General features: G+C 33.6%; 5 protein-coding genes across 11 annotated transcripts; 4 read left to right on the top strand and 1 right to left on the bottom strand.

Annotated features, from left to right (window-relative positions):
* Positions 1 to 1,322: 1,322 nt before the first annotated feature.
* Positions 1,323 to 3,623, bottom strand: LOC133678993 (NAC domain-containing protein 100-like). 2 transcript variants are annotated; one of them, XM_062101548.1, is made up of 3 exons: positions 2,601 to 3,623; positions 2,220 to 2,497; positions 1,323 to 2,118 (listed from the first exon to the last, which is right to left on the bottom strand). In XM_062101548.1, exons 1-3 carry the CDS (start codon positions 2,788 to 2,790, stop codon positions 1,507 to 1,509), a joined length of 1,080 nt encoding a protein of 359 aa, XP_061957532.1. In that variant the 5' UTR covers positions 2,791 to 3,623; the 3' UTR covers positions 1,323 to 1,506. The 2 variants fall into 2 exon arrangements, with proteins under 2 accessions (XP_061957532.1, XP_061957533.1); XM_062101549.1 differs by having other exon boundaries at positions 2,220 to 2,492; positions 2,601 to 2,728.
* Positions 3,624 to 7,654: 4,031 nt separating this feature from the next.
* LOC133678994 (ubiquinol oxidase 2, mitochondrial-like) lies at positions 7,655 to 10,201 on the top strand. Its single transcript, XM_062101550.1, has 4 exons — positions 7,655 to 8,191; positions 8,549 to 8,677; positions 9,264 to 9,752; positions 9,909 to 10,201. Exons 1-4 carry the CDS (start codon positions 7,811 to 7,813, stop codon positions 9,966 to 9,968), a joined length of 1,059 nt encoding a protein of 352 aa, XP_061957534.1. The 5' UTR covers positions 7,655 to 7,810; the 3' UTR covers positions 9,969 to 10,201.
* A 5,049-nt stretch (positions 10,202 to 15,250) lies between these two features.
* LOC133678336 (ubiquinol oxidase 2, mitochondrial-like) lies at positions 15,251 to 17,797 on the top strand. Its single transcript, XM_062100631.1, has 4 exons — positions 15,251 to 15,819; positions 16,112 to 16,240; positions 16,842 to 17,330; positions 17,487 to 17,797. Exons 1-4 carry the CDS (start codon positions 15,448 to 15,450, stop codon positions 17,544 to 17,546), a joined length of 1,050 nt encoding a protein of 349 aa, XP_061956615.1. The 5' UTR covers positions 15,251 to 15,447; the 3' UTR covers positions 17,547 to 17,797.
* A 2,101-nt stretch (positions 17,798 to 19,898) lies between these two features.
* On the top strand, positions 19,899 to 24,352 carry LOC133678241 (uncharacterized). 6 transcript variants are annotated; one of them, XM_062100502.1, is made up of 9 exons: positions 19,899 to 20,018; positions 20,773 to 20,845; positions 21,258 to 21,401; positions 21,502 to 21,577; positions 21,921 to 22,103; positions 22,730 to 22,892; positions 23,368 to 23,606; positions 23,868 to 23,918; positions 24,005 to 24,352. In XM_062100502.1, exons 2-9 carry the CDS (start codon positions 20,831 to 20,833, stop codon positions 24,052 to 24,054), a joined length of 921 nt encoding a protein of 306 aa, XP_061956486.1. In that variant the 5' UTR covers positions 19,899 to 20,018; positions 20,773 to 20,830; the 3' UTR covers positions 24,055 to 24,352. The 6 variants fall into 6 exon arrangements, with proteins under 6 accessions (XP_061956486.1, XP_061956482.1, XP_061956488.1 ...); XM_062100498.1 differs by having other exon boundaries at positions 21,472 to 21,577; XM_062100499.1 differs by having other exon boundaries at positions 19,925 to 20,086; positions 21,472 to 21,577.
* Positions 24,353 to 24,942: 590 nt separating this feature from the next.
* Positions 24,943 to 26,341, top strand: LOC133678314 (uncharacterized protein At4g29660). Its single transcript, XM_062100601.1, has 2 exons — positions 24,943 to 25,212; positions 25,971 to 26,341. The coding sequence occupies exons 1-2, from the start codon at positions 25,027 to 25,029 to the stop codon at positions 26,070 to 26,072; spliced, it is 288 nt and encodes a 95-aa protein (XP_061956585.1). The 5' UTR covers positions 24,943 to 25,026; the 3' UTR covers positions 26,073 to 26,341.
* The last annotated feature ends 1,454 nt before the right edge of the window (positions 26,342 to 27,795 follow it).

The raw sequence follows: 27,795 nt of genomic DNA, 5'->3' as shown, positions 1-27,795 counted from the left end.
TACTAATATCTTAAAAACAAATAGATATACACTAAAAATAAAAATATGTAATTAAAAAAATAAATCTCTCATTTTAGTTTTCTATTAAATTTTTATACTATTAAAATAAAAAATAAAACATATCCATCTAAATTAAATGCGAGGTTAATTCTTTCTAAATTGAAGAATATATATATATATATATATATATATATATATATATATATATATATATATATATATATATATATATATATATATATATATATATATAAAGCTTGTTTCTGACACAACAAAACTTGTGCAAGACAAAAGCACTTGAATTCCATAGTTAGTCGAGGATCATGTCGTGTTGGACTCAACTAATTAGTTAAGAGAGTTGTCAAAAATTTATGTTCATGTGTCAAAAACCTAAAACCCCACATGGCACAAAACATTTAATAAAATAAAATAAAAAGACATGAAGGATATATTCTTACGTCATGTTTCAAGAGCGTTACAGCTTGAAAACAGTGTGTGCATGCACGCACCATCATGAAATGAGTGAATGGATCGTGATCGAATTTCTTTATTACAAGATCAGTTGCGTCTAACCACATCTAAAATCCTTGTCCTCACCCTCAATTTTGTATATTAATCAAATGCATGAACTGTGAAAATTAGGGAGGAGGAGAGCTGTTAACGATTGATTAGGATTTGTCTCTGTTAATTTAACCTTTTAATCTTTTTCATTAACATGAGTTAAGCTGCAATTCAAGCCTTGAATCGTGGTTAACATTCTATCACCTTAGACATTGATTATTAATTAATATTATTAAAGAAATTCTGTTGCGTTTTCTGGTGTTCTTATGTGGGTTATCTTCATCGATAAAGACGAACTTCTTCTCAGCAATAAATTCAACCTAATCTTGACGAGTTCTTGAAGGCTGATGGAATGGATTTGTATTCAAGAATTACTAACCATATATCTAAGAATCGATGGAACAAGTTTGATTTTGATATGTAAAAATTGACATGAAAATACCTGTGTTTGTGAACAGAAAATTGAGTCCCCACAGCAATAACATATGCAGTTAGAGTCCTCGCAATTTGACATTTAAAATCCCAAATTACACAATATAAAACTATGGAGAATGTGATTTATAATCTTCAATGATGTAAGCATAATCTCAATAATGGAAGCACTAAGCACTTATTAATCCAATAGCATATATATATATATATGATCGGTTAGCCACCAACTAAATATGATATGTGACAGAATCTGCATCCGAAAGCAATTTTGACAATAACGATAGCAACCAACCAAACAAATATAGACAACAACGACGACGAGGAGGAGATAATTCAAAAGATAATTTCTTACAATACATGCAACATTGTTCACTGTCTTTCAATTTATCAATTTGATTCAAGAAATCTTTGCACAAACCCACATTTTAATTTCAGAATAAGTAATAATAGTAACTGAAGCTCTTCTTTTTCTTGATCTTCTTCAACTTGAGGTTCATCTTCTAGTACTGTCTTTCAATAGTTCCAGAAACAATCAAGGTCCATTGATTGGACTAACGTAGAAGGTGGTGCCTCTTGTTCATCAAATGACCTTTTTCCCGCTTCAAGATTTGATATGACAGAAGAGATTTCAGTGTTCATATCTGCAGCGCTATCTTGTGAGACGCTGGCCATGTCCCTTTCAAGCTTGGAACTTTGCTGCTTCATGCTTGAGCCTTGGTTCTCAATCAAGGCTTTTAAAACTGAGTGGTCTTGAAGTGAAACAGAACCTGGATGTTGCAAATTTCCTGAAGCTGCGACAGCCTGGGGAGAGTAGAATGAATTCAGAAGTGGCATTCGAGAAAAAACCTCTGAAGGGTTTGAAGAAATTGCAAAAAGATGATTGTTGAAGCTATCAGTTGTGTCTTGTTGGTTTCTTTGATCATCACTGAGATTGGAGAAGCAGGGCACGTAGGCCGACTCGGCCACTGGCTTAATCTTGCCATTGTAGGGTGAAGAATCCGTCAATGGTGGCAGACCATAAGGGCTAAATTCATTACCAGAAGAACCTAGTCTTACTAGACCTGAAATATAGGTCTTCTTTCCAGCCGAGCTCTTTTGAAACACCCTGCAAATCACCCATTCATTCTACGATACAAGAGCAAAAATCCATCAGCATAACTAAACAATAAAAAAGAGTCAGAATGTTGAACAAAAACAGATGAAACATACAGAGGAGAGGGGTGTACCTTGGCAGTTTTGGGGAGATTGTGGGCAGAGAATTTACCCTCTAATCTGTATTCATGCATGACCCAATTGGTTTTCTCTCCTTTAGGGGCTCTACCCTTGTAGAAAACAAGGGTCTTTTTCATTCCAACCAGGGATTTTCCTCTATAGATCTCCTTATCTTTCCCCGTGGCTTTCCAGTAACCAGCTTCAGTTGCCCTATTTGTTCTGAGACCTGTTGGGTACTTTCTGTCCCTAACACAGAAAAAGTACCACTCTTTCTCTCCCATCTTCGCCTTCCCTTCATCCAAACAAAACCATGGCCATAAGAAAGAAATCCCAACTTACCATAATCTCTATGAAGAAAGATTGAAAGAAATTGATCAGTTAGCTTAAAGACTTACATGGCAGTTCCCAGGGTTCAGACTTGTTCAAGTCCACATCTCCGATTGCTCTAGCAGAGAAGTTGATGTCAAGAACCTTCTTGCATAAGTAGTGAGAAATAAGCTCTTCGTCAGTCGGATGGAACCGGAATCCAGGAGGCAAATCCATCTTATCATCATCTTCCTTACCAAGTCCAGAAATGTTTTCCATATCTTGAAAAACTAAAACCCTCGTCTTGTTTTCTACTGGAATACCTTTGTTTCAAAAACTATTTTTTTCTTTATCTGATAAAGAAGCTAATAAACTCCAAGAATTCAACCCCTACCCTCGTATATAACCTCTTGTATCAAATGGGAACTGACCAAACAAGACTAATTCTCTAGGTTCAAGGAACCTTGTAGAAAACAAAAGGCCCGAAAGAATTCAATGGAAAGTGAACAGCTAAATGACAGAGAAAAGGGTGATAAAGCTATGGGAAGTTAGGGAGAAAGGTAGAGATTAATAGAGAAAAGGGAAGGGGAGAAGCCATGGAATTAAAAAGTTAGAAACCTGAAAGACGGAGAGATCTCAAGAGAAAAGGCAATAGATAGGAACAGAGGACCCTAAACACTCTGTTATTAGAGAGCAAGAAACGTGCCATGTAAAGCAACTTTTTGGTAGGTTGTTTTAGTCATCTATCTTTTAACTATAGGTGTTAGAAATTTAGTGATCAGCTACAGCATTAGCTGACTTGGCTACTTATATGTCCACCCAATGTGTAAGAAAATAAAATCTCAGGCCTGTTCTTCACTTTTCCTAGCTTTTGAGGCATTTCCCACCTGAGGTCTACCTGAATTGGTGAAGAATTCTGTGCCATTTCTTCCTTGCCCTTTCTATCCCCCATCTGTGCCTTGCTGGCTTTTGTAATCATCCGAGGAAATACGGATGGGATATCCGCTGGGTCATCCACCTTGGCTCTACTTTCATTTGTGGAAAACCCTGCACTGTTCCTCGGGTTTTCCACCAGTCTCCATCATCTGTGCCGCTCTGGCTTCTGCAATCACCTGGAGAAGTTCCAAAGGGATAGCAGCTGGTCTGGTTACTGACAACCCTTTTGTCCATGTAACTATGTGCGAGAAAGACATTGAACTTTTGCTAATTTCATGTCTGACAGTCCTGAAATCACTAGGAAATTTTTTTAATTACCAATAGCACAGTAAATTTAAAACAATGATTAATTCAATTAGGTTCAAAAATATTTTGTGAAATATTATAATTTGATCATATTACCCTTCCAAATGTCAGATTGTCATACTTCATAATCTTCTAACTTAATAGGTCAACTGGTTAGATTCAGATATATTAATAAGTCAACTATTTCAAACAAAAATTAATTATATATATATATATATATATATATATATATATATATAATTTCAAATAAGTTTTATGAGTCAAAAAATATATTTTTTTCCAACTTGTTAACTAAAAAATACACTCCAATTAAAATCTTAAAAAATTATTATTTACACAGTAGCGAGTTTTTGAACAGTCGTGTATGAGTCTGACAAAACTAAATGAAGATTTGTTCTAAATATATTATGTGGATAGTCTAACATATACATTTATGGAAAAGTAGGATAAGTCTAAGTCCAAAATGAGATCTGGTCATGCTAGACCAGTATAATAGTTTAAAAAGATCATAACTTTTGATCTGATTGTTAGATCGCGCTCAATTTTTTTCAGGAATTTTCGAAGGTCGTTTTCCCTACAGTAACCACTGCATCGCTACATGGACTGTCAGATCTTTAGATATAAAAAATATCACTAAGGCTCCTCCGTTTTGACAGTTTTGAGATTTTCCTAGTTATTTCCAAAACCAGTAAATTGATTGAGCAAAAAATAGCACAGATTGATCATATCGCGTTTCAGAAGCATGACATTTATTAAATGTCGCTATTCTGAAGCGCAACAACAATCTTGTTACACTTAAAAATAGCAATATTTAGTAAATGTCATGTTTCTAGAGCGTGAAATAGTCAAACTATATTAGTTCACCAAATCTTTTTGAACTTATATCAATTCATTATTTTTTTTTACCTAATTGCTTAATTTTTTTTCAAATCACTTCAAGTTTTTAGAAGACCACACCCCTAGCCAGTCTAGAGAGCCAAATTAGTTGTCGCTTCTATTAATGTTTGGTATTGTGTTTCAAATGAAAACTTGATGAATTTTAAAAATAATTTTTGTTTAAAATAATTTTTTTTTTAATTTTTTGATCATTTTAATATACTAATATTAAAAATAATTTTTAAAAAATAATAAAAATATATATTATTTTAATATATTTTTAAATAAAAAATATTTTAAAAACATAACGGGTACAACACTTTTTTATACCATGTTAGACAACTTATATCCATCTTAAATGGCTGCAAAGAGATCAATGAGTGAATTCGAGCATAATCCTGCGGCATCCCATCTTTTTTCCATATCAGAGGCAGCTCAGACCTCGTCATTTCAAAGGAACTTTCTGTTCAGTCCAATGTCAAAATTTTGAAAATCAGGGTCTGAAACGTTGACTGACATCGGTTCTGGTGCCATTTCTTTAGATTCGCTGGAAGAAATGCCAGCAGAGTCTCCATCTTTCTCATGCCCACGTATATATCATTGTTGACCATGCTCATATGTGCCTTCTGAAAACAATACTTTCCGCATGAACAGCGGCGGGCAGGGACACAACCCTGCCTCCAGCAACACCAGCCATTCTATAGTTAAACCCAAATAATCACATCAGAAAACACTAAATAGATTCATTTGAGAATAAAAAGAGCCAGCCTGATTCAATTCCTTAACTTTGGTGAAACCTGTGGATGCTGCCGTGGATGCTGTCTGGATTTTTCTCGCTAAGTGACAGGACGATATTTTAACCGAAAAGTTGCCATTTCTGTGCACATTCCAGACTGCTTACCTAGGGTTTTCTCAAGCTGAGCGGCAACTGAAGAATTTGACTGGCTTCGAAGGGAACAAACACAGCTGAAGAGATCAACATTCTACGCCACCTATTTCACTATCCATCAAGTGATAAAAAATTTACCATGGAATAATTTTATGTGCAATTCCAGCTTGCAACATTTCTTGAACCAATTGTTCAATGATATCCTTTTGGGCTGGAGGATATCTATATGGCCTCATATTAACTGGCTCTTCCCCTTCTTTAAGCACAGTTTTGTGATCATGGGTTCTCTGAAGGGGTAATCTTTGAGGTTCTGCAAATATATCTTCAAATTCTGTCAGCACAGACTGCACTTCTGCAGGTACCACTTCAGTAACTTCTAATTCATGAAGCTCTGTTTGATCATCCAACAGAGTCCATTAACTGACCAAGTTGCAACCAGTTTTGGTGTCCTTAATCACAAATCATTTTTTCTGCAATCTTATCCTCTACAGTTCCTGTCATCCTTGCAGGTCTCCCTTTTATGACTAGCATTTGCCCTTCCCACATAAATTACATCCATAGCTTTTGGTCAATTCTATACTATATCTCCCAAGCCATATAATCATTCCACACCTAAAATCCTAGTCTTGAAAAGCTTTTTCAGCATCTTCCACAAAAATCCTAGTCTGTAAGGATATTCATTTCGCACTTTCTTTTTCCTCCCTGGCTCTCATTGTTCTAAACCGAGTTCCATCAAACACAGCATTGCTGGAAATTTGATATAATTCTCCAGAATAGCTTCCCTTTCTAATATTAGAAGATCCTCCAAAGATAACCCAGCACCTCCACTCCAGCATGAAAATCTGGCCTAAGTTTATTCACATAAATAAATAAAATAAATTGTAATTGTTACTCTCAATTATTTTTAATTGTGAAACCAAAAGGCCCAAGCTTGGAAAAAAAGGCTTAAGATGGCATCACTTATCTCATGTCTCGTCTTGCCCATATAGTAAGGTTTGTCGGAGCCCAAACGAGTTGCTTGTAGTGAAGTTTGGTTTGGGCTGCAGCCTTTTTTATTTTTTAAAAATAACAATAACAAAATTCATTGGGCCTCCTCGAGCTTGTTTAGAAACTATAACTTCTTTTCTTACGTGTCATGAGATCCCCCGTATGTTTGGAAACAAGTGGCAGGGCAAAACAGGTAAAGAAATTTCAGGACAAGGAGAAAAACTTGGACCCGTTTTCTCGGAAAGGAATATTCCAAGCATAGCAAGGTCTTGGACCCGTTCTCTTGGAGAGGAGTCTTCCAGCAAGTCAAAGTCTTGATTCTTGACCAACACGCAAACTTGGTCTCCAAGCAAAACAAATCTATAATATAAAATTATACAGCTCATAATAATAAATGCCTCGCTGTTACTTCTCCTTTAAAAAAATCGAATCTGGAAACTTCATGATCATTGCGATTATCATTATGCCCTTATCACTGCACGACGCCGTATAGAAATTCTAAATTAGCCAACTTCGAGTATGTTTAACAGTGTGGTAACGGTTGCTTTTTAAATAACTTTTTGTGTTGAAATACATTTTAATAATTTTTTTTTAAAAAAATTATTTTTGATATCAGCATATCAAAACAATGTAAAACATATAAATTATATTAAATTTTAATAAAAAAAAATTAAATTTTTTGGGAACGTGATTTGCACTGCGTTTTGTTTCTTCATTGTATTCAATGAATTTCTAAGGTTGAGGGAGTGTTTTTTTGTTTTATATGTTTTAAAATTATTTTTTATATTTAAAAAATACTAAATTGAATTTTTAAAGGTTTTTTTATTATTTTAATGTGTTTATACTAAAAATAAAAAATAATTATTACATTACTAAATACATACTTAATCATTCCCTCGAAAACAAGGTCAATTATGTAATTTTAGTAAATTTGGTGTAGACACGCATGCGTATCTCATGAGCAAATTTAGGTCAAAAAAAATCTCAAATTGGCAAAATAAGAGCCACCCCCTTCTCCTAATTTTGCACTTTACACCTTCCCTTTCAACCTCCACCGCCACCGCCAGCTAATTATTATAAACATAACCCTACAATTAACTAAAATTAGGAAATCAACCCCACACGCCAAATATATATAAATCGAGGAAAAACATCTCTTAAACCCCAACAAACAAAAAGACCAAAAACTCCTTTCTCTTTCTTTCTCTCCAAACTTTCTAACAAAATAAACCTCCGAGAAAACAGAACTTCCCGTCTTGTTATCATTCTTGATCTTTGATTTTGAACTAGATCCTGATCATCAAGATGATGATGGCAAGTCGTGAGGGAGCCTCCAAGTTGGTGAGTTCCATGATGTTGGTTTCACGTTCTTTCTCAACAGCCACCGCCCGTGGGATAGTAGCCAAAGAGGCCGTCCCAGCTAAAGTGGTGGGGTTTCATGGGGATGTTGTGCGTAGGAATATTGGTGAGTTTTGGTTTCGGGGTTCGGTTTTTGGGTTGAGGCATGGGAGTACTGCGAGTTATAGTGGGAAAGATCAACAACAGGAGGAGGTGAAGCATAGCCAGCCGGTTGCGGAGGGTGGTGATAAAGCGGAGGAGAAGAATGCGATTGTTAGTTACTGGGGTGTTCCTCCTAGTAGGGTTACTAAAGAAGATGGAACTGAGTGGAAGTGGAATTGTTTTAGAGTAAGAATTTTTCTTTCTTTAAAGCTTTCATTTTTGTCTTTTGTTTTGGTTTTACATTGATAAAGACTCGTGGGTTCTTTTTGATGTATGGTTTTGGTTTCTTAAATCCCACCGCTTTCATGATAAAAAAAAATAACTTGTTTTTTTGTTTTTCTGGGACTTTCTTGATTACTGTCAAGGTGGTGTCTTAGAGCAGGTTGAAGATATGCTCTCTTTCTTAAGTTTTGTGCCGTAAGGATCAGTACTGGACAAGATATATATGCATAAAAAGTCTTGTGGAAATCTGTGTGTATTTCTTTTTCTTTTTGGGATTTGAAGATTGATCTTGTGCTTATGGTTTGTTATTTGAAATTGAAGCCATGGGAGACATATTCTGCTGATTTATCAATTAATCTGACGAAGCATCATGCCCCAGTCACTTTTTTGGACAAAATGGCTTATTGGACTGTCAAGTCTCTCAGATGGCCCACTGATTTGTTCTTTCAGGTATGGTCGATTCATTTTACCCTTCTTTCCTTCTGTTATTTTGATCAAATCAATTGTTTGTTTTTTTTTTTCATGTTCTGATCTTTAGATTTCATAAATTGTGACTGCGCATATTTCTTTGGATTGGCAAATTATGGAAGACTTTTTTTTGTTGACAAAAATTGTACGATTATCCATGAAAATATTGCTGTTGGACCCTAAATTTTGATTTCTGTGTTGGTTTTTGAGGCAATACAGGATGCTACTAGGGTTATCCCCTCTGTTGTTGTCAGAACTATAGTAACAGAGGACAACTACAAATTGATAGAACAATATCCTATTGGTATGTATCCATGAAATGAAATTGTCAAGGGAAAAACCAAAAAGTGGGTTTAAGAAAGAAAGGTGGCTCTAATGATTTCTTGCCTTTCTCAAAGGGAAAGATAAAGGGATTCTGTTTGTTACTGATAATGAATGAGCATCGCAAATGGATCATAAATGTGATGATTAGTTCTTAAATACCAGGAATCAAATGTCTATAATTACCAAATAGATTGTTAGATGTGCAAGGCAAATTTTGATGTATTCTTTTTTCTGTATGTAACAGAGAAGGTATGGCTGCCGCGCAATGATGTTGGAGACTGTGGCAGCAGTGCCAGGAATGGTAGGAGGCATGCTGCTGCACTGCAAGTCCTTGAGGCGATTTGAGCACAGTGGAGGATGGATCAAAGCATTACTTGAAGAGGCTGAAAACGAGCGAATGCATCTCATGACATTCATGGAGGTGGCAAATCCCAAGTGGTATGAGCGTGCTCTAGTGATTACTGTCCAAGGTGTTTTCTTCAATGCTTACTTCCTTGGCTACCTCATCTCCCCGAAATTCGCTCATCGCATGGTGGGGTATCTCGAGGAGGAAGCTATTCATTCTTACACCGAGTTCCTGAAGGAGTTGGACAAAGGCAACATTAAGAATGTTCCAGCTCCTGCCATCGCTATTGATTACTGGCGCTTGCCTCCTAACTCCACCCTCCGCGATGTTGTTGAGGTTGTTAGAGCTGATGAAGCACATCACCGTGATGTAAATCACTTTGCATCGGTGAGAATCAGATTGAAATTGTCCAACTTCATCATGATTTTTCAACTGAGGCCTTTCCTTCTCTGCGTAGATTAAATTAATCATTCATTTTCTGCTTCTAACACCGCTCTTTTTTCTTTTTCAAATTCTAATTTATTGTTCTTGAATCACTTGCAGGACATACACTATCAAGGACGCGAACTGAAGGAAGCTCCTGCTCCTATCGGTTACCACTAAAATGCTTGCTTGTTGCCACTACCAGGAGACAGGCTGAAACTTTTAACTATAAAACTGTGTACAGAAAAGTGAAGTTCTTTGATTAAATTAATAAAAGTTGAGAGGGGGTATGGTTACGGACTATTGCTGTCCTGTTCTATTCTGCTGTAAAATTTTACGGACTATTGCTGTCCTGTTCTGTTGTAAGTAACTTCGTTGGACGAGAATTTAATGCAAGCCTCCTTCCTTGTAAATCAATGTTGTGCTTGTTCATTGTTTGCCTGGTTTTGGAGCTCAAAGAGTTCGCTAGCAACTGTTGATGGCACTGGTCATAAAGGACTGGTGATCCCCGGATGATAAATCAAATAAATATGATCCCTTCAGATGATTATGGATACCAATTACCTGTTGTTGTTGCTGATTATTTGCTTATGAGAAATCATCTAAAGCACCCAAAACATTCTTCTTGATTATAGGCGGCTTGCATTTAAGCACGCAAAATGCTTTTCCTTCTTAACCATCCCTGAAACATCTTGATGAGAGAATTTCAATCCTTGGGCCTCACCCATCAAGCGACGGTCATCGGCCATCCTCACATGTTTGCTGGCTGACCCTTGAGCCTAATTTCCTAGGAATCTTTCCGGGTTTTAATAATAAAAAAAATTCTACCTAGCAGTTTTCACCTTGAAATCACATTAAAAAAAATTAATCTTAAAAGGATTTTTCATTTGAAGTCTTCTGTTTTTTTTTTTAATGTCATTAATTTATACATGTATTGCTAGTATGTGCATGTGCAAGACGATTCAAGAACACTCTAATTGTGTGCAGACCCATGAAGCGTATCGAAAGGAAGCGTGCCTGTGCTTGTGCTTGAAAGCGAAAATATACAACCCTTATCGCTAATTTGCAATGTAAGCTTAAATAAGAGTTTAATTACTTATTTATAAACATGGTTGGCTTTGGAATAAATGCCGAGTATTAGACTGATTTTGTTTTGTGTTTAAGAAAGTTTGTTAAAAAAATTTAAAAATTTTAATTATTTTTTCATGATTTTGTATTGTTTTGATATTGTTTTAATATTAAAAATAATTTTTTAAAAAAAAATTAAAAATTTATTGTTTGAGTTTCTTGTTTTTATTTTTACAATATGATATGTAATATTTTTTAATAGTATAATTTAATTAAAAATATATTTTTTTCATAGATAAATATATATATACACACACACAACCTTTATTCAATGTAAGCTGAAATAAAAGTTTAATTCCTTATTTATAAACATGGATGCCTTTGGAATAAATGCCGAGTAGTGGTTAAGGAAAATATATTTTGTTGTTTCTTGAATTTTTTTTTAAAATATAGTTTTTTTAAAAAAAAATTAATTAAAAATATTTTTTTTAGATTTGTTTTTATATCATAAATACCAAAATCTTAAATAAAAAAAATAAGTCAATATTATGGGCACAAGTAAAAAAAATATATAGATTCTATCTTACTTAATTTAAAAAGGTTTCCTCCTAGACATATTGTAAGCATAAATACCACATTTAATTATTAATGAGATTATATACTTAAATAAATACCTAATCTATATTCATTGAACATCCATAGGAGCATTTGATTGTGAACTTTTTTTTATAAATAACAATTAAAATATCCAATTATGAAATTAAAAGAATAAAATCAAACATTTACTACAGCATAGATATGTTGACCTAGAGAATAAATAGTACACTTAGGACCAAAAGAGGTTTCAAAATTGTCAAGCTAACTAGTCCTCACGATTCTCACCAAGAAAGAAACAGGACCTCAACTCAGTTGTACTTCATGCACCTCGACTCAGTTGTACTTCATAGTTCATACCGATGTGGATATAAAACTATTAAATATTAAAAAAAAAATGCCCATGACATTTTCAATGTACGTACATTGTGTCTTACAATACTGCCCTGCACGACAATTTTTTTTTCATTCTGATTTTTTTCTATTATTTTGTTTTTTTCTTCAATTTAATCATTTTAAATTTAGTTAATTTAAAGATAAAGGTTAATGATTTTACTTGATTAGCTTTTCAGAGTTTATCGAAATGTTTCAAAAGATTTTGAATCGATGTTTGATTTGGTAAAATTAAACTAGATTTTATAAATTAAATATAATTAAATTTACGAGGATGAAAAATGATGTTGGAACAAATTATTATACTTTTTATTTTTTAGTTTATTGTAGTTGGGATGTGTTTTTAGCATTTTAGTCCCTATACTTATTTCTTTTTTAATTTTGAACCCTATTTTATGAGATTTTTACATTTTGACACAAAAATCTATTTTCATCACATTTTGATCTTAAAACTTAAGAGAAGAGAGAGTTACCCGAAACGATGAAAAAGAACAAGAGGTCAATTTGTTTATTAGGTTATGAGGTTAGTAAACCGGTCTTTGTAGAGTTTTAGGACTATTTATTAGGTTTTATTATACACAAATGAGCTAAACAATGAATTTTAAAACAAAAAAACACATCTCTACAATTTGTAGAAGCACATGTTTGATATCAAAATAAAAACTATCATTTTATTTTGATAAATTATTAAAATCAACCGAGTTTATTTTTAAGATTAAAAGTTTGATAAATTAATTCTGATTGGTCTAGATTAAACTGAAATACTATCATTTTAATATTAAAAATAAAAGATGTTTTGAAATTGTTTTTTTAAGGAGAATTCAATTTTGACATGTGTTCTAGAACCCTTTCGGATATGTATGAAATACACTATTTTGTAAATTATATTATTCCATCAATATTTTAAATTTATTGTGTTAATTTTAATATAAAAAATCAATAAATTTATGGAGTGGGAGAAGAACTCGGACCCGTTCTCATGGGAAAGGAATATTCCAGCATGGCAAAGTCTTACGCCATCTCCGAAACTTGTTCTCAAAGAAAAAATAAAAAAAATACTAAGGCGTTACGGCGCCACGATTTGCATGAAAAAAAAAATAAAAAATCCTTCGTGTCTGAAAACTCATGACCGTCGGATGCCCTTCTCTCTAGACGACGCCGTACAGCGAAGCTAAATTAACCACCCAGTACTTGAATGTGAATTACTATGTATTTGAAGGGTTTGACAATTTTCTTCAGTTTGAAAGTTTAATTATCACTTTAATGTCTTTATTACTATGCATTTCTATTTAATTAACTCGTACTTCATATTGCAATTTCTTCGGTTATTATTTGAATTGTCCTTTTCTGTAGAATTATTGAGGTTCATTTTCTTGATATAAATAAATTAATTCAAAATACATTTTTACTTTTAGAAAGATAAAAAATAAGGTATATATCTAGCAGCATTTTTGTCATTTCACGCATTTTTTTTAATTTTTAGGCTCATAAAAGATATTATGGTATTTTAAGTTGAAAAAATAATTTTTTATTCAAAACAATTATTGGTGAGTGGTGTTCATATTTTTCCAATGGTATTTGGTAGCTAAAACTATCTTTTCATTTTGCCTTTGAAATCATCATTATGTTTTTTTTTTGTTGATGTGACACATGACAACCAATATTGAACAAGTTGTTATGAATATTCATTTTTTTTTTTATGTTCTTTCTCTTCTAGAGAAAGATGTTTAACCTTCTTTCTTTTGGTTTTTCAATTTTATTTTTCATGTTTTTAATTGTTTATTATCTTCATTGTTCTTTTTATGGAAGTTTTTTATGTTTTCAATTTAGTTATTAAATTATAATTTGTCATTTGCTTCTCAATTTGATCCTTATTTTTTTGATTTTGATTTTTTTCTTGGTTCTTTTGTTAAAATTTTATTAATTTTCAATTTTACTTTTCAATCAAAGTTTATGTTATATTTTTTTTTTCAATTTAGCCCTTATTCTTTTGATTTATTTTTCCTTTTATTAAAGTTTTTTAAATTTAAATCTCCAATTTAAATTTTTTTGATGCCCTCTAATTTATTTTTTATTTTGATTTTCACCCTTATTCTTTTAATTATAATTTTTTGTGTGATTAATTTTTTTCTCGGTTTCTTCCTTTGATATTTAATTTATTGGAGATCGGGCTTCATAATTTTTCTGTTTGTGGTGCTTCTTATCTAATGACACGACTCATGGGTTTGAAAAGTTAATGCGGTTTGAAATCTTGTTTTTTTCCTCATTTTCTTTTTATGATTTTATAATTCTAAATTATTTTTTTAAAGATTGATTTTAAGGTTATCTTTAATTTATTTTATATCGGTTTGTTTCAGTCTCATAACTTGAGTCACAAGTTTTGCACGTTTTTTTTAATAGTGTTTTTTAATATCTTGTTTGTATTTAATTTTTGAAGAATTGTTTTTTATACAAATGAGTTTTAGTTTGTAAAAATAATATTTCTAATGTATTCTGCCATACATAATATTTTTTTTATTTTATTCAACCAGTTTCATACGTGTTTTTATTTTTATTATTTTTTTATTGATTTTAATAAAGAAATCAATAGACAAAAAAGTAAATATCTGATTTTATGGAATTAAATATCTTAATCTACTTCTATCTCTTAATTTTTTCAGTTTATTTTTCAGTTATTATTAGTGATTTTTTTTGTTTATTTATTACATAGATAATTATCGATTTTATTTGATTAGTTCCTACATAAGTTTTTTTATTTACATTTAATTTTTTTATGTCAAAATATATTAAATTAATCTCCATACCCAATTTTTTTAAATTACAACCCACAACGGAATACAGATAGTTAATTACTAATCAATTGGTTAGCGGTGGCTGTGGGGGATCGATTGAAAGCGGGGTTTGTAATATAAAATTAGAAGAAGTGTTTGGCTCTTATTTTGCCAGTTCAGATATTTTAGGGCAAGCTGCAAAACCTAAATTGGCCATACTTGTACTTTCTAGATGGTATCAAAAACTTGTACTTTGTATATATATATATATATATATATATATATATATATATATATATATATATATATATATATATATATATATATATATATATATATATATATATATATGGACACACACTTGCTAGATGATACCAAAAACATGAAGCTTCATGAGACATGCAGGCATGAATAATATATATCTTAATTGGCCAAACAATCGTTTTTTAATTATGAACCTAAACATAACCCTCAAAATAATTAAAATTAGGAATACACACACACTTGTACTTTGTTAGAAGCTTAAAAGATAACCATGAATAATTTTATATATATATATATATATATATATATATATATATATATATATATATATATATATATATATATTGTACTTCGTTAGAAGCTTCATGGCATAGACATGAATAATATAGAGGACAAGCATCTCTTAAACCCAACATATATATAGAGGGGGAAAACATCTCTTTAAACCCCAACAAAATTAATAAAACGACCAAAAAGCCTCCCTCGTTCTTCCTCTCCAAACTTTCTAACAAAAGAATTCCTGCAAGAAAAGAATACTTCCCTTCTTGTTACCATTCTTGATCTTCAAGATGTTGATGATGGCAGGTCGCGGAGGAGCCACCAAGTTGGCGAGTTCCATGATGTTGGTTGCACGTTGTTTCTCAACAGCCACTGCCCGTGGGATGTTAGTCAAAGAGGCTGTCCATGCTAAAGCGATGGGGTTTCATGGGGATGTTGTGCGTGGGAATGTTGGTGAATTTTTGGCTCGGGGTTCGGTGTTTGGTTTGAGGCATGGGAGTACTGCGAGTTTTAGTGAGAAGGATCAACAACAGAATGTTCAGCCGGTTGCGGAGTGTGGTGGTGGTGATAAAGAGGAGAAGGAGACTGTTAGTTACTGGGGTGTTCCTCCTAGTAGGGTTACTAAAGAAGATGGAACTGAGTGGAAGTGGAATTGTTTTAGAGTAAGATTGCTACTTTCTTTAAAGCTTTCAACTTTTTTGTCTTTTGTTTTGGTTTTCATTGATAAATGCTTATGGGCTCTTCTTTTTCATGTATGGTTTTGGTTTCCTGAATCAAAGTTTCATGCTTTCTTGATTAAAAAAAGTTAATTTTTTTTTTGTTTCGTTGGGATTTTTTTTTGTTCTTGTTAAGATATATAGCATAAAAAATCTTCTGGAAATATGTGTGTTTTTCCTTTTCTTGTTGGATTTGAAGATTGATCTTTTGCTTATGGTTTGCTATATGAAATTGAAGCCATGGGAGACATATTCTGCTGATTTATCAATTAATCTGACGAAGCATCACGCCCCTGCCACTTTTCTGGACAAAATGGCTTTTTGGACTGTCAAGTCTCTCAGATGGCCCACTGATTTGTTCTTTCAGGTATGGTTGATTCATTTTACCCTTCTTTTCTCTTGTTATTTTGATCAAATCAATTGAGGTGTTTTTACTCTTTAGATTTCTTAAATAGCTTGTGCTAATATTTCTTTGGATTGACAGATTATGCAAGATTTTGTTTTTGGTGAACAAAAATTGAATGATTATCCATTAAAATGTTGCTGTTGGACCCTAAATTTTGATTTCTGTGTTGTTTTTTTGAGGCAATACAGGATGCTAGGGTTATCCCCTCTGTTGTTGTCAGAACTACAGTAACAGAGGACAGCTACAAATTGACAGAGGAATATCCTGTCAATTGATTGGTATGTATCCATGAAATGAAATTGGTAGGGTAAAAATGATCGAGGTAAATGTTCTTTCATGAATACTTACCAAAAACTGAGTTTAGGAAAGATGTTTCTATTGATTTCTTGCCTTTCTCAAAGGGAAAGACGAAGGGATTCCGTGCATGTGTTACTGATTTTGAATGAGCATCAATGGATTACATTGACAATAATTACCAAATAGATTGTTAGATGTGCAAGGCAAATTTTGAACACAAATTGATTCATCAAGAAAAAACTTGTCTTATTTCTGTATGTAACAGAGAAGGTATGGCTGCCGCGCAATGATGTTGGAGACTGTGGCAGCAGTGCCAGGAATGGTAGGAGGCATGCTGCTGCACTGCAGGTCCTTGAGGCGATTTGAGCACAGTGGAGGATGGATCAAAGCATTACTTGAAGAGGCTGAAAACGAGCGAATGCATCTCATGACATTCATGGAGGTGTCAAATCCCAGGTGGTATGAGCGTGCTCTAGTGTTTACTGTCCAAGGTGTTTTCTTCAATGCTTACTTCCTTGGCTACCTCATCTCCCCCAAATTCGCTCATCGCATGGTGGGGTATCTCGAGGAGGAAGCTATTCACTCTTACACCGAGTTCCTGAAGGAGGTGGACAAAGGCAACATTAAGAATGTTCCTGCTCCTGCCATTGCTATTGATTACTGGCGCTTGCCTCCCAACTCCACCCTCCGCGATGTTGTTGTGGCTGTTAGAGCTGATGAAGCACATCACCGCGATGTGAATCACTTCGCATCGGTGAGAATCCGATTGAAATTGTCCAACTTCATCATGATTTTTCAACTGAGGCCTTTCCTTCTCTGCGTAGATTAAATTAATCATTCATTTTCTGCTTCTAACACCGCTCTTTTTCCTTTTTCGAATTCTAATTTATTGTTCTTGAATCACTTGCAGGACATACACTATCAAGGACGCGAACTGAAGGAAGCTCCTGCTCCTATCGGTTACCACTAAAATGCTTGCTTGTTGCCACTATCAGGAGACAGGCTGAAACTTTTAACTATAAAACTGTGTACAGAAAAGTGAAGTTCTCTGAGTGATTTAATAAAAGTTGAGAGTGGGTATGGTTACGAACTATTGCTGTCCTGTTCTATTCTGCTGTGAAATTTTACGGACTATTGCTGTCCTGTTTTCTGCTGTGAAATTTATGTTGTAAGTAACTTTGTTGACTACTTGAATTCAATGTAAGCCTACTTCCTTGTAAATCAATGTTGTGCTTGTTCATTGACTAGAATGAATACAGTTAGTTAATAAAATCACATCGAAATAATTTTTATAAAATTTAATTTAAAATTGTACTAAGCAAAGAATTGGGTTGAAATTTTTCAAATTTAAACTATTATAAGCTCAATAACATTACCAAAATATTTTTGATGATTCAAATATTTTTTACATTCCAAGCCACGGCAGCAAAAGCACGGGGAATAAACTAGTGATATTCTAATCAAGTTAGCGCAGGGTGCAGTAGTAATTCAGAGACTTGTGTTTCTCAAAGAAGTCGTCCCTGATATGGGCAAATTGTGATCAGCAATAGCAAAAAATATACAAAGTCGCAAGAGAATCTGTCATGAAGGGGACGGGAATTGGGGAGTGTGATCTATCAGCTTGAAAATTATTGACAAATATTTTCATAGTAACATCCAATTTAAGTGTATATTATATCCAGTCACCCCAAGAAACTCAGAATCCGCCAGCAGCAACACCTCTGTGCTGTGAATCAAGCCTGGAGCTGTCATGGAACCACTTAATTTATGATTACAAGGCTTATCAAACCACATCTTTCGAGTTTAAAGCTCTCCCTCTGTCTCTGAGTGAAATGATATCAAACCATGATCTCAACTGCAGATGCGGTCTCAATTACTCCTGAGAATGGCCATTGATGCTGAACAGCTGAAGGATACAAACTCTCTAAATGATCAACTCCTGAAATGATGACATGTTCAAGTTGGCTTTCTTGGCCATTCTCTTGATCAACTCATTTTGTTAGTCTCTATCTCTCTCCCTTAAACCTGAAAATAAACTGCTATTATCTTCTTCCTTTTCTTTTTGCTGCCGGTGACTGCTATATGCTCAACTCTTGATGGCAACTAATGCGAACATATATATGAACAGGTGGAACATTGTTAACATTGCCAGGATCAGCTGAAGCCGCGGGAAGAGATTCGCCGGTAACAACCCCAAAATGTTTCAAGAATTCAGATTGTGAAACAAAACCACCATGTCCGGCCCGTAGGTGTCCATGTCTGTATTGCTAGCATCTGCATGTGCAGGACGATTCAAGAAAACTCTGGTGTTGAAACCAAAGACTTCAAATGATGGTGCAAATCCATTAAGTGTATCGAAAGCAAGCGTGCTTGTGCTAAAGCATGAATTAAAGAAAATATACAACCCTTATTGCTAATTTGCAATGTAAACTTAAATAACAGTTTAATTACTTGTTTATAAACATGGTTGGCTTTGGAATAAATGCCGAGTATTAGGCTGATTTTATTTTATTTTTCCGAAAGTGTTTTTAATTTTATATTGTTTTAATTATACTAATATCAAAAATAAATTTTAAAAAATTAAAAATATATTATTTGAGTTTCTTGCTTTTATTTTTACGCCTATTTGGTAACATGGTATATAATGTTTTTTCATATATATATATATATATATATATATATATATATATATATCAAAACTATAAAAAATATAAATAAACATTAATTTAATATTAATTATTTTAGATGAAAAACAATTTTAAAAAAAGTTACAACAGTTACAAACAGGTTGAATTTAACCCAAGCGAGTTCTAAGATTAATAATAAATAATATTTTCCCTAATTAAAAAAAGTAATGTCAATCATGCATGTGTTTTTTAAAAAACATAATACTTTTAGGTTCTACATGCCTATTTATTTGAAACCGAATTATTGAAAAAAAAATAAAACTACGATAATTTTTTAAAAATAATATGGTGTGGCTAAGTTTGATATTTTAGTACAAAGCGTGTAATTTTTTCTTTTTTTTAACTTTTATTCTAATCTTATTCTTTTAATATATTTTATTAAAGTGAGTATTCGAAATAGTTTATACATGTATTAATTAATTTTATAAATTTTAAAATTAATAACTATATAATTTTTTAGTGATTTTAAAATTTTTAAAATTCAAATTAATAATTTTTAAAAAATAAATCTAGAAACTATAAAATAATTATTGATTTATATCTTAAATATTGCTTTCAAAGTATAACCACTAAAGTTTAACCATAATGACTGATAATATTTTGGGCTTCAAGCCCATTAAAGTTTCTTTGTTTATGTGACCAACTTTCAGTTGCGCACTGTAGAGTGACGTAGAAAGCTTGAAATGAAAGATTCTCACTCCTCCTGTATACAGTGGCCAGCACTCCGCTCTAATCCCCTTCCAGTTTTGGTGAAGGTCAGTTATTTGTGATCAAAGATCGCATCTTTGATTTCCTGGCAGTTCTCAAGTTTCTGTAATCCGATGTGCTTTAAAGTTTGAAGCTTTTAGTTGTTTTTGGTGTTTTTAGGGAGGTGGGTGTGTTTGGTTGCTTAGAAATTTGGAATCTTAAACTTCATTGAATTGTTGATTTTGATTGAGCTCTTCATTTGGTTGTTTATGAAGTGAGTAACAAAAGGAAATGAAAAATATGGCTGTGTAGAATTTAAGTTTTTGTTACTCAAAGTTTGAATCTTTTTGCTGTTTTTGTTGGATTGGATGTGTTTGCTTGCTTATAGAATGGAAGTAAGAAAATTTGAATCGTCAACTTGATTGAATTGTTTTTTTCTGTGATTTGATTTTTTTGTTTATTTCTTATGAGGGCAGGAAAAGTGAAACTCTGTAGAAGTTAAAGAAATATTATTATTTCTTTGGTTTATCATCAAATTCAGTTAGAGTTATGTTCGAGAATAGCAACTAAATGTGATTGTGGTGTAAATTACTGATTTTTTTTTTGGATACTAAGAAAGTGCAAAAGAGAAAAAATACTGAATCTTTTCTATTTTCAGGTGATGTTTTTCTTGTTCTTGTTTTAAAATTCTGTTATTTACCAAGTTAACAAAAAGGGTGTAAAACATAAAATTGTCTAGGATTAGAAGAATCATTTTTCCTTATAGTATGTTATTTCTATTGTATATTATCAAATTTCCGGTGACCATAATTTCATGTACAGCATCAAGGGAGATCCCAACCTCAAACAAGGAAAAGTTGATTGCTGCTATTGAATTGAAATGAGGGTGAAAGAGGTATTGACTTCCTCACCTCATGATTTATTTGTCTGTTTTCTTAAGGAACCAGTCAATTAGTTGAAGTCTTATGTCATATGATATTAATGCTGTAGTTAGTAGCAAACCAGCCTGGAGTGCTACCACAGTATCATCCCAGTTGCGGAACACTGTTAGTTAATTACCAGTAAGAATCTGGGTTGTGTATGCAATTACAGCATGCAGTTATTGGTCATGGTGAATATTTGTTACTTTTGTCGAAATTGTTGTTCTAATCAAACTACAGTTAATGTTAAATAAGCAACAGGAATTCTCAATTATCGGAAAACCTCCCAAATTGTTTGCAATGCTTTGCCACCTCAAGCTGATTGAATGCTATTGAACCTATTGTTTTCTATTGGTTTGGATCACAAATTGAAATGAACTTTCACAGGATTTGGAAGAAGCAAGTTTCTCAACACTTTCATCTCGTGAGCCACCAAGAAACCAACAAAATATCGCATCTGGGGCGGGTACCGGTTCAGTGCCTATTACCAGCAACAACAACACAGCTGCTCTCTGTAGAGAAATTAGAATTGTAAGAGGTTTCATTTAATGTTCATCTGCATCAGATGTTTTCACTTTGTTTAATATAATTGGCTGTGTAGGTCCAAGATTTGATTGAAAGGTGTCTGCAGCTGTTTTTGGATAAAGATGAAGTGGTTAAGACACTCTTTGAACAAGCAAGAATTCAGCCTGACTTTACAAGAATAGGTAAATCACTCATTCCTCCTACAAGTCTTCTTATTTTCTCCTCTACATACAGAAATGCATTGCCTCCTACAACCTTGCAAGTTCATGACCTGATAACAGACAAAAAGAATGAGATGTCAGAACAATGGTTCTTCTATCATTTGATGCGCCTGGCTGATGTTATATCATTGTGATCAATTGTTGCTAATGATAACCTTTCCCTTTTCCCCTGTTCTTCTGTTCCATGCTATCTTCATCTGCTTCATATGTTTAGAATCAAGGTTTTAATATGAACCATAAATTATTGCTTTCATATTAAGTTAAGTAACTATCAAATTGCTTGAACATCCTTTTCTTTTTCTAGTATGGAATAGATTGGAGCAAGAAAATGCAGAATTTTTTAAGGCCTATTGCATAAAGTTAATTCTGAAGAAACAAATTTCTGTGTTCAATGAATTACTTGAGAAGCACCACCATCTGCTTAATTACGCTGCACCTCTAGAGTATCCCTTGGCTCCCATGCAGGAAGGCATTCAGCACATGCCAGGTGAGATCTTGCCATAGATATTGTATTGTGTTGATAGCATAATAAAGTTAAAAGACAATTGGCTTCTGAATGAATTTGAACAAATATATCAATAGAATAAATGTGCTCTCAACATTTCTCCCTACTGCTATCAGTGTTTGTAAGAGATAATTTTATTAGCTTGAATGGAAGATTGGAGCTGGGCCTCTGATGCCCTGAAATTAGCCTTTACCCCCAGCTAGGTAGCATCTCTGTTCTTTGCCTTTTCTTCACTGGTATGCAAGGGGATTGTTGTCGATTGTCATGGAAAGTTTTGCAGACATCTTTTGAGTGAAAGAAATGTTCTCATGGTAGTGAAATTATGATGTTTCTTTAGTCATGTACATTACAAAGAGGTGACTAGAGGAGTGCTTAAGAGTTTTAAGAAACTTTGAATCACTTATCAGGCACGTAAAACTCAACCCAAAACTTTCTTCAAAATAAAAACCAAAAATCCAAGTACAAAAATAGACAATTTCACTAAGTTTTTTGAATTGTTCTGAAGTTGTTATTTATTATGCGACTTATTTCCAGCAAGTAAAACATTATTAGTCTTATCATGATTGTTCTTTTGAATCAGAGCTTTTTATCCCTTTTCTGTAGCACAGTTGACAATCTACATAATGGATATACCCTTCTGCAGCAGCATCCAATTCCATCAACTGTTCATCCCCAGAATGATTCCATGGGAACCTTTTCCAACTATGATTTGGTTTATGAAAACCCTGAAAGTGGGAATTTCCACTCAACTCATATGAATTATGGGGGATGGTGAGACTTCCCTAGTCCAGTTTCTTTGACTTTTCTTTTCTTAGCATTTATTGTTCAAGTGGCTAGTAATTTATACAATTATACTGGAGATAATATTAGGAAATTACCATGTGGATGTCTCATGAGTGATATATTTGCGTTCTGCTTATATCTTTCATTCAATGCACTCTAAATGCTATCATTATAGCTATATATTCTCGACATTATAAATCTGCATTGATTTGTAATATGCTTCTTGCACACAAATTTGCATCATCATTAACGCATTATGTTGTGACTGTTGATTCAACTGGAACCCGGTGCATCTTCCAAGTTGACATACATAAATGTGTGCATAGATATGTACAAGTCTTGTTAAATTTTTTATTTAATTGAAGGGTTTAAAGATCATGCAAATTATCAAACAATATATTAGGAATAATAGAAACACTTGGTTTATGCTGCTGTGATCTTTCTACCCTGCTGTTCGTTGAAGGATGCCAATGGACAATAACACAGCCGATATAGCACCTACTCAACCTTTTACTAAGTCGGAGATTCCAAGTCCTGTATCAGTTGCACCCTTTGATCAATATCCTTTCGTTCCAAGAGAGATGCCAAAGAGCGTGGACCCTTCATCTTTTGACCTTGCAGAGTTATCTCATGTGCGAAGTCCGGGGCAGGTTCTACTTCAAACTGCTAATGCTGGCTTCAATAACTTGTCAGATATAGGAGGTGAGGTGAAATTATTTATCTTCTGAAACTCTTTGCGATGCTGGTCTGCTAGGTTATAATCTGTGGCATATATGTCATTCTAAATTAGTTTCAAGAAATTCACTGTTTCATCCAACTAATCACTGCAGGACTCTAGGAAACTCAATGCCAGCAGTTTAAGCAAAAACTGCATGAACCTTCATTATATAATCTCATAAAAATGTCTCTTTTTATCTGCTTTAAGCTTGCATAATTCATGCTATTCTTTCATATTTTGAACAGAATATTTGGTTTCTACTGGATTGCGTGATCCTTCAGAGCAAAATGACAATGGTAAATTGCCAGTTCTTTCCTCGGTGTTTTTAGACTTTCATTCTGCCTCCAGGTTTTTTATGGAATTTCTTTTTTCATTGCATCAGTTGACAAGTTCTTTGCCGATACCATTCCTGCTACACACTCTCAATCATAAGAAGAATCTTAAGGCAAATGCCTTGCAATATTAACCCTAGCCAGACCAGTTATATGTAGTTCGAACCAGAGAAACTTCACAAGTTGTCTTGGCTTTCTGGAGAGAGCTAGTGCACCAGGGTGAATTTGAAACCACAAGTTGATCAAGGCAGGCATCAACTGGCGTCGTGCTATATATTATATGCCTTTTATTTTATTGTAGCATGGCTCAAATCTTTGTTCAGGATCTAGACTTCCTTATTTTGAATTCCATTCAGTCTGATTCAATTATCTTTCTTATCATACAATATTTTCAATCAGATTTGGTTGCTTAAAATGCAGATAGAAATCCTACTGGAAATTAAGAAATTGCAGAAACTCTAAATAGGCATTTCAGTGCTACAAGTTTATATATATATATATATATATATATATATATATATATATATATATATATATATATAGAAAAAATAAAGAATGTCTCAGTCAGATCATTTTTTGTTTGAGTTGGATCAGACTTTCCAGTTTGATATGATTTATGAAAAATGATTTTTGATTTTGATTTTTAGTTTAAACAACTAAACTACTCAAAAGTAACTTTTTTTAAGAATAAATGTAGTATAAATTAGAATTCAAAAATTTGAACTCTTAATGATTAAATCAAAATTTAAACTTAATTTTTTAACAAAGTTTTAATTAAAGTTAAAAATTATTTTTAATCAAATATATTTATTATTTTTTATGATTCAAAAGTTGAGAAAAAAATTAATCAATTAACAAAATTCATATCAAACAAAACCTTGATATACCTCCTCTTCCTCTTGTTTGCATGCATTTGGCAAGCACTAGATGGGCCTAAATAGTTTAACAAGAAAAGGCCTGGCCCATTAGTCTTATAGTCACACATCAAACTTGAGAGCAGCTCAGCAGCGGTAGCAGCCTACCCTGAGTTTTGCAGAGGGAGCCAGCGAGCAAGAAGAGAAGGAGATTGAAAATGGCGGCGAGCTATCTGTGGAGGAAATACGCAGATTACTTGTATACAAAGTGGGAAAGAACGATTCTTTGGGATATGATAGAGCCCTACAGGAGACCAAAATCCTTCACTCCTCTTGTTACCATTTATGTTGCTGCCTTTTACACTGGTGTCATAGGCTCTGCCCTCACTGAACAACTATACAAGGTAACTCAACTCTCCCACTTTCCCTCTTCTTGAAACTAGGGCTAGGGTTAGGGATTGATGTGTGTGGTTGGGATTTGTTTTGGAAATTAAGTAGAGAATTAAGAGCTTAATTCTCTTGTTTAGCTGCTGAACAATAACTTTAAAACTCTAAATTTTGTCCATGAAACATCTAATCTCGTAAATGGAATGGCAAAATGGGTTGTATATAGGGAAAACCCTAGACCTTAATTCCACGAAAGAACTGGGTTTCTAATGGTTTTGTGGCTTCTAATTGCAATAAGATAGACTGGTGCCTTCGGAGTAGGAAAATAATGTCTTAAGGAAACTGTTTGTTGCAGGAAATTGAAGAATTTAATATGGTGCCTCTGATCATTTTGTAATGTAGAACCCCAAATGACAAGGTAGCCGCAGGCCTCTTATTTGCAGATTTCAAAGCCTTTTTATTGATGTAGGACTGTAGTAGAGAATGAAACTTGTCCAACCACACTTTAGTTGTATCTTCAAGCTCGGCTCGTGATATGGTTTTACCTATGCCACTGTCCGTGTCTGCACATTGGATAAAAACAGAGTTTTTTAATTAATACAGTAGAGGGCAACCAATAAATGTTTATGTTTACTGTTTCAACTATCCACAGTCAAACAATTGAAATTGTGGTCTTTTGAAATTCATTGAACAATTTTTTTTCCTTTGAGCTATTTGGGCATTCAAGCTTCCAGGTTGGGTTGTAATTGAAGAATTGTGTTTTCATCTATAACAGGAGAAATACTGGGAAGATCACCCTGGTGAAGCAGTGCCTCTCATGAAGCCAAAGTTCTATTCTGGTCCTTGGAAGATTCTAAGAGGAGAAGTACCCACTTAGTGAATACACAGCAGAAAAGGAGTTTTATTTTTATATACTTTCTTCCAATTTACTTGCTGTGTCGATTGTTTAGATCAAGGTAGGTCTGTAATTTTGTTAACCTCAATAAAGCTGTAATCATTATGCTGCATTAGCTTTATGTGTGAAAATGTTCTTGTTCTACGAAAGAACCTCACCACTTATGGAATCAAGAATGTTATCAACGTGGAACTCATCCATAAGTGGAAATGCAGATGTTTGAGCTATAATGGAGGATATTTTTCTCATCATTTTCTGATGCGCATCAGTTGGTATTGGTCAGTCCAATGATCAAAAGGCTCTGCACAATGTGTCATGTATAATTTTCATTCAGTTACTCGTGTAATTCGTAGCTTAAAACCCCCCACTCTAGGATGGAATTCAATATTTTGGTCATTGATGATAAAGCACTGAAACTGTGGCTGCTCACTTCGATTTGGTCTGCAGAACCTACTATGATTGTGGTTAACTGGTGTTTTTCCCTTATTATTGATGACGATGATGCTGAAAGATAAGCCTGAAAAGTTTGTCAAGATGGAAAAAATTGGAAATGGTATTTTGTTACTAAACATGGGAATAACTTAAAAAAATTGTAATAATTTGCATTAAAGAAGACCGTTTTCTGTTTGCTATATATAAATCTCTTAGGCAAACCTTTGTTATACACACACACACACAAATACGAGGAAAGGAAATTTATGTTGTGCTGTACCGTATCCCATTCGAAAGGAGGTCGATCCTCCCAGAGAGTTAGAAGTGGTGTCCTAAACTAGCAAGATAATTTAAAAGAAAAACGGAAACAGATGAATAAATGACAGGACCCAAGATGTCTATAAAAGGTCTTGGTAATCCGAAGCTGATCAGAAAATACCTAAACCACCAGAACCAAAAATACAAAGAGGTTGATGGACATTAAAGGGTTGCCAAAAAAGAAAACTGGCATCCAAAAAGAGAGTTCAGGATTAGCTCTTGCTGACAAGAAAAAAAATGTCTATAAATGCTTAGGATCACGTACTGTTTGTTTTAGATTATGAATTGCAATAGGTCCTTTCTTCTCAACTTCTTAAACTGCCAGTTCATTACGTTTTCAGCACCCTTAAGACGACTCCTAACAGAGTTACCATCGTCAAACCCGACGTAAGTAGAGGTTTGCATGCAAGTGCTACAGTCTGAATCCTATAAAAGGACTGGTCGCCTATAAAGACCAACATTTCTGCAGTTGGAAGGAAGGGTAGAAAACTAGCTAATAAACCCCCTTTTCAGTGTCTTCTTGGTTAGCAAGAAACAAGAGTGGCAAGAAAGCAAGTACTGGTGAAGGTGAGTCGTCATGAGCAGTTCAAATTAAGATGCGAGTTCTCAAGTTTCTTTGACTGTTGACGTAAATTTGATTCCTTTTGTCATCTGTGGGATAGTGGCCGTGTTTGGTTCCTTGGAAAATGAAAGAAAGAAAATTTGGAATTTGAATGTTGAATTGTCAATTTTCAGTGTTTTGTTTGGCTCCTGAGTTCTTTACGAAGTAAAAAGGCAAAATAGAACATTCAACTGATTACAATTTCAGGAAATTTCTTGTCCTTTTGTGTCACATGGAATCCTCACGTCCATTTAACTTTTGGGTATTTTTGTCATTTAATGGGCATTGGGATGTTTGGTTGCCAAGAAAATGCAAGAAAGAAGAAAGAGAAACTTGAATTCCATATTGTTTCTT

This window comes from Populus nigra, chromosome 18 (genome assembly GCF_951802175.1).
Source record: "Populus nigra chromosome 18, ddPopNigr1.1, whole genome shotgun sequence".
In the NCBI taxonomy this organism is placed as follows: Eukaryota; Viridiplantae; Streptophyta; class Magnoliopsida; order Malpighiales; family Salicaceae; genus Populus; species Populus nigra.
Note: the sequence above shows the minus strand (reverse complement) of the source record. Positions and strands in the feature narration are given on the sequence as shown.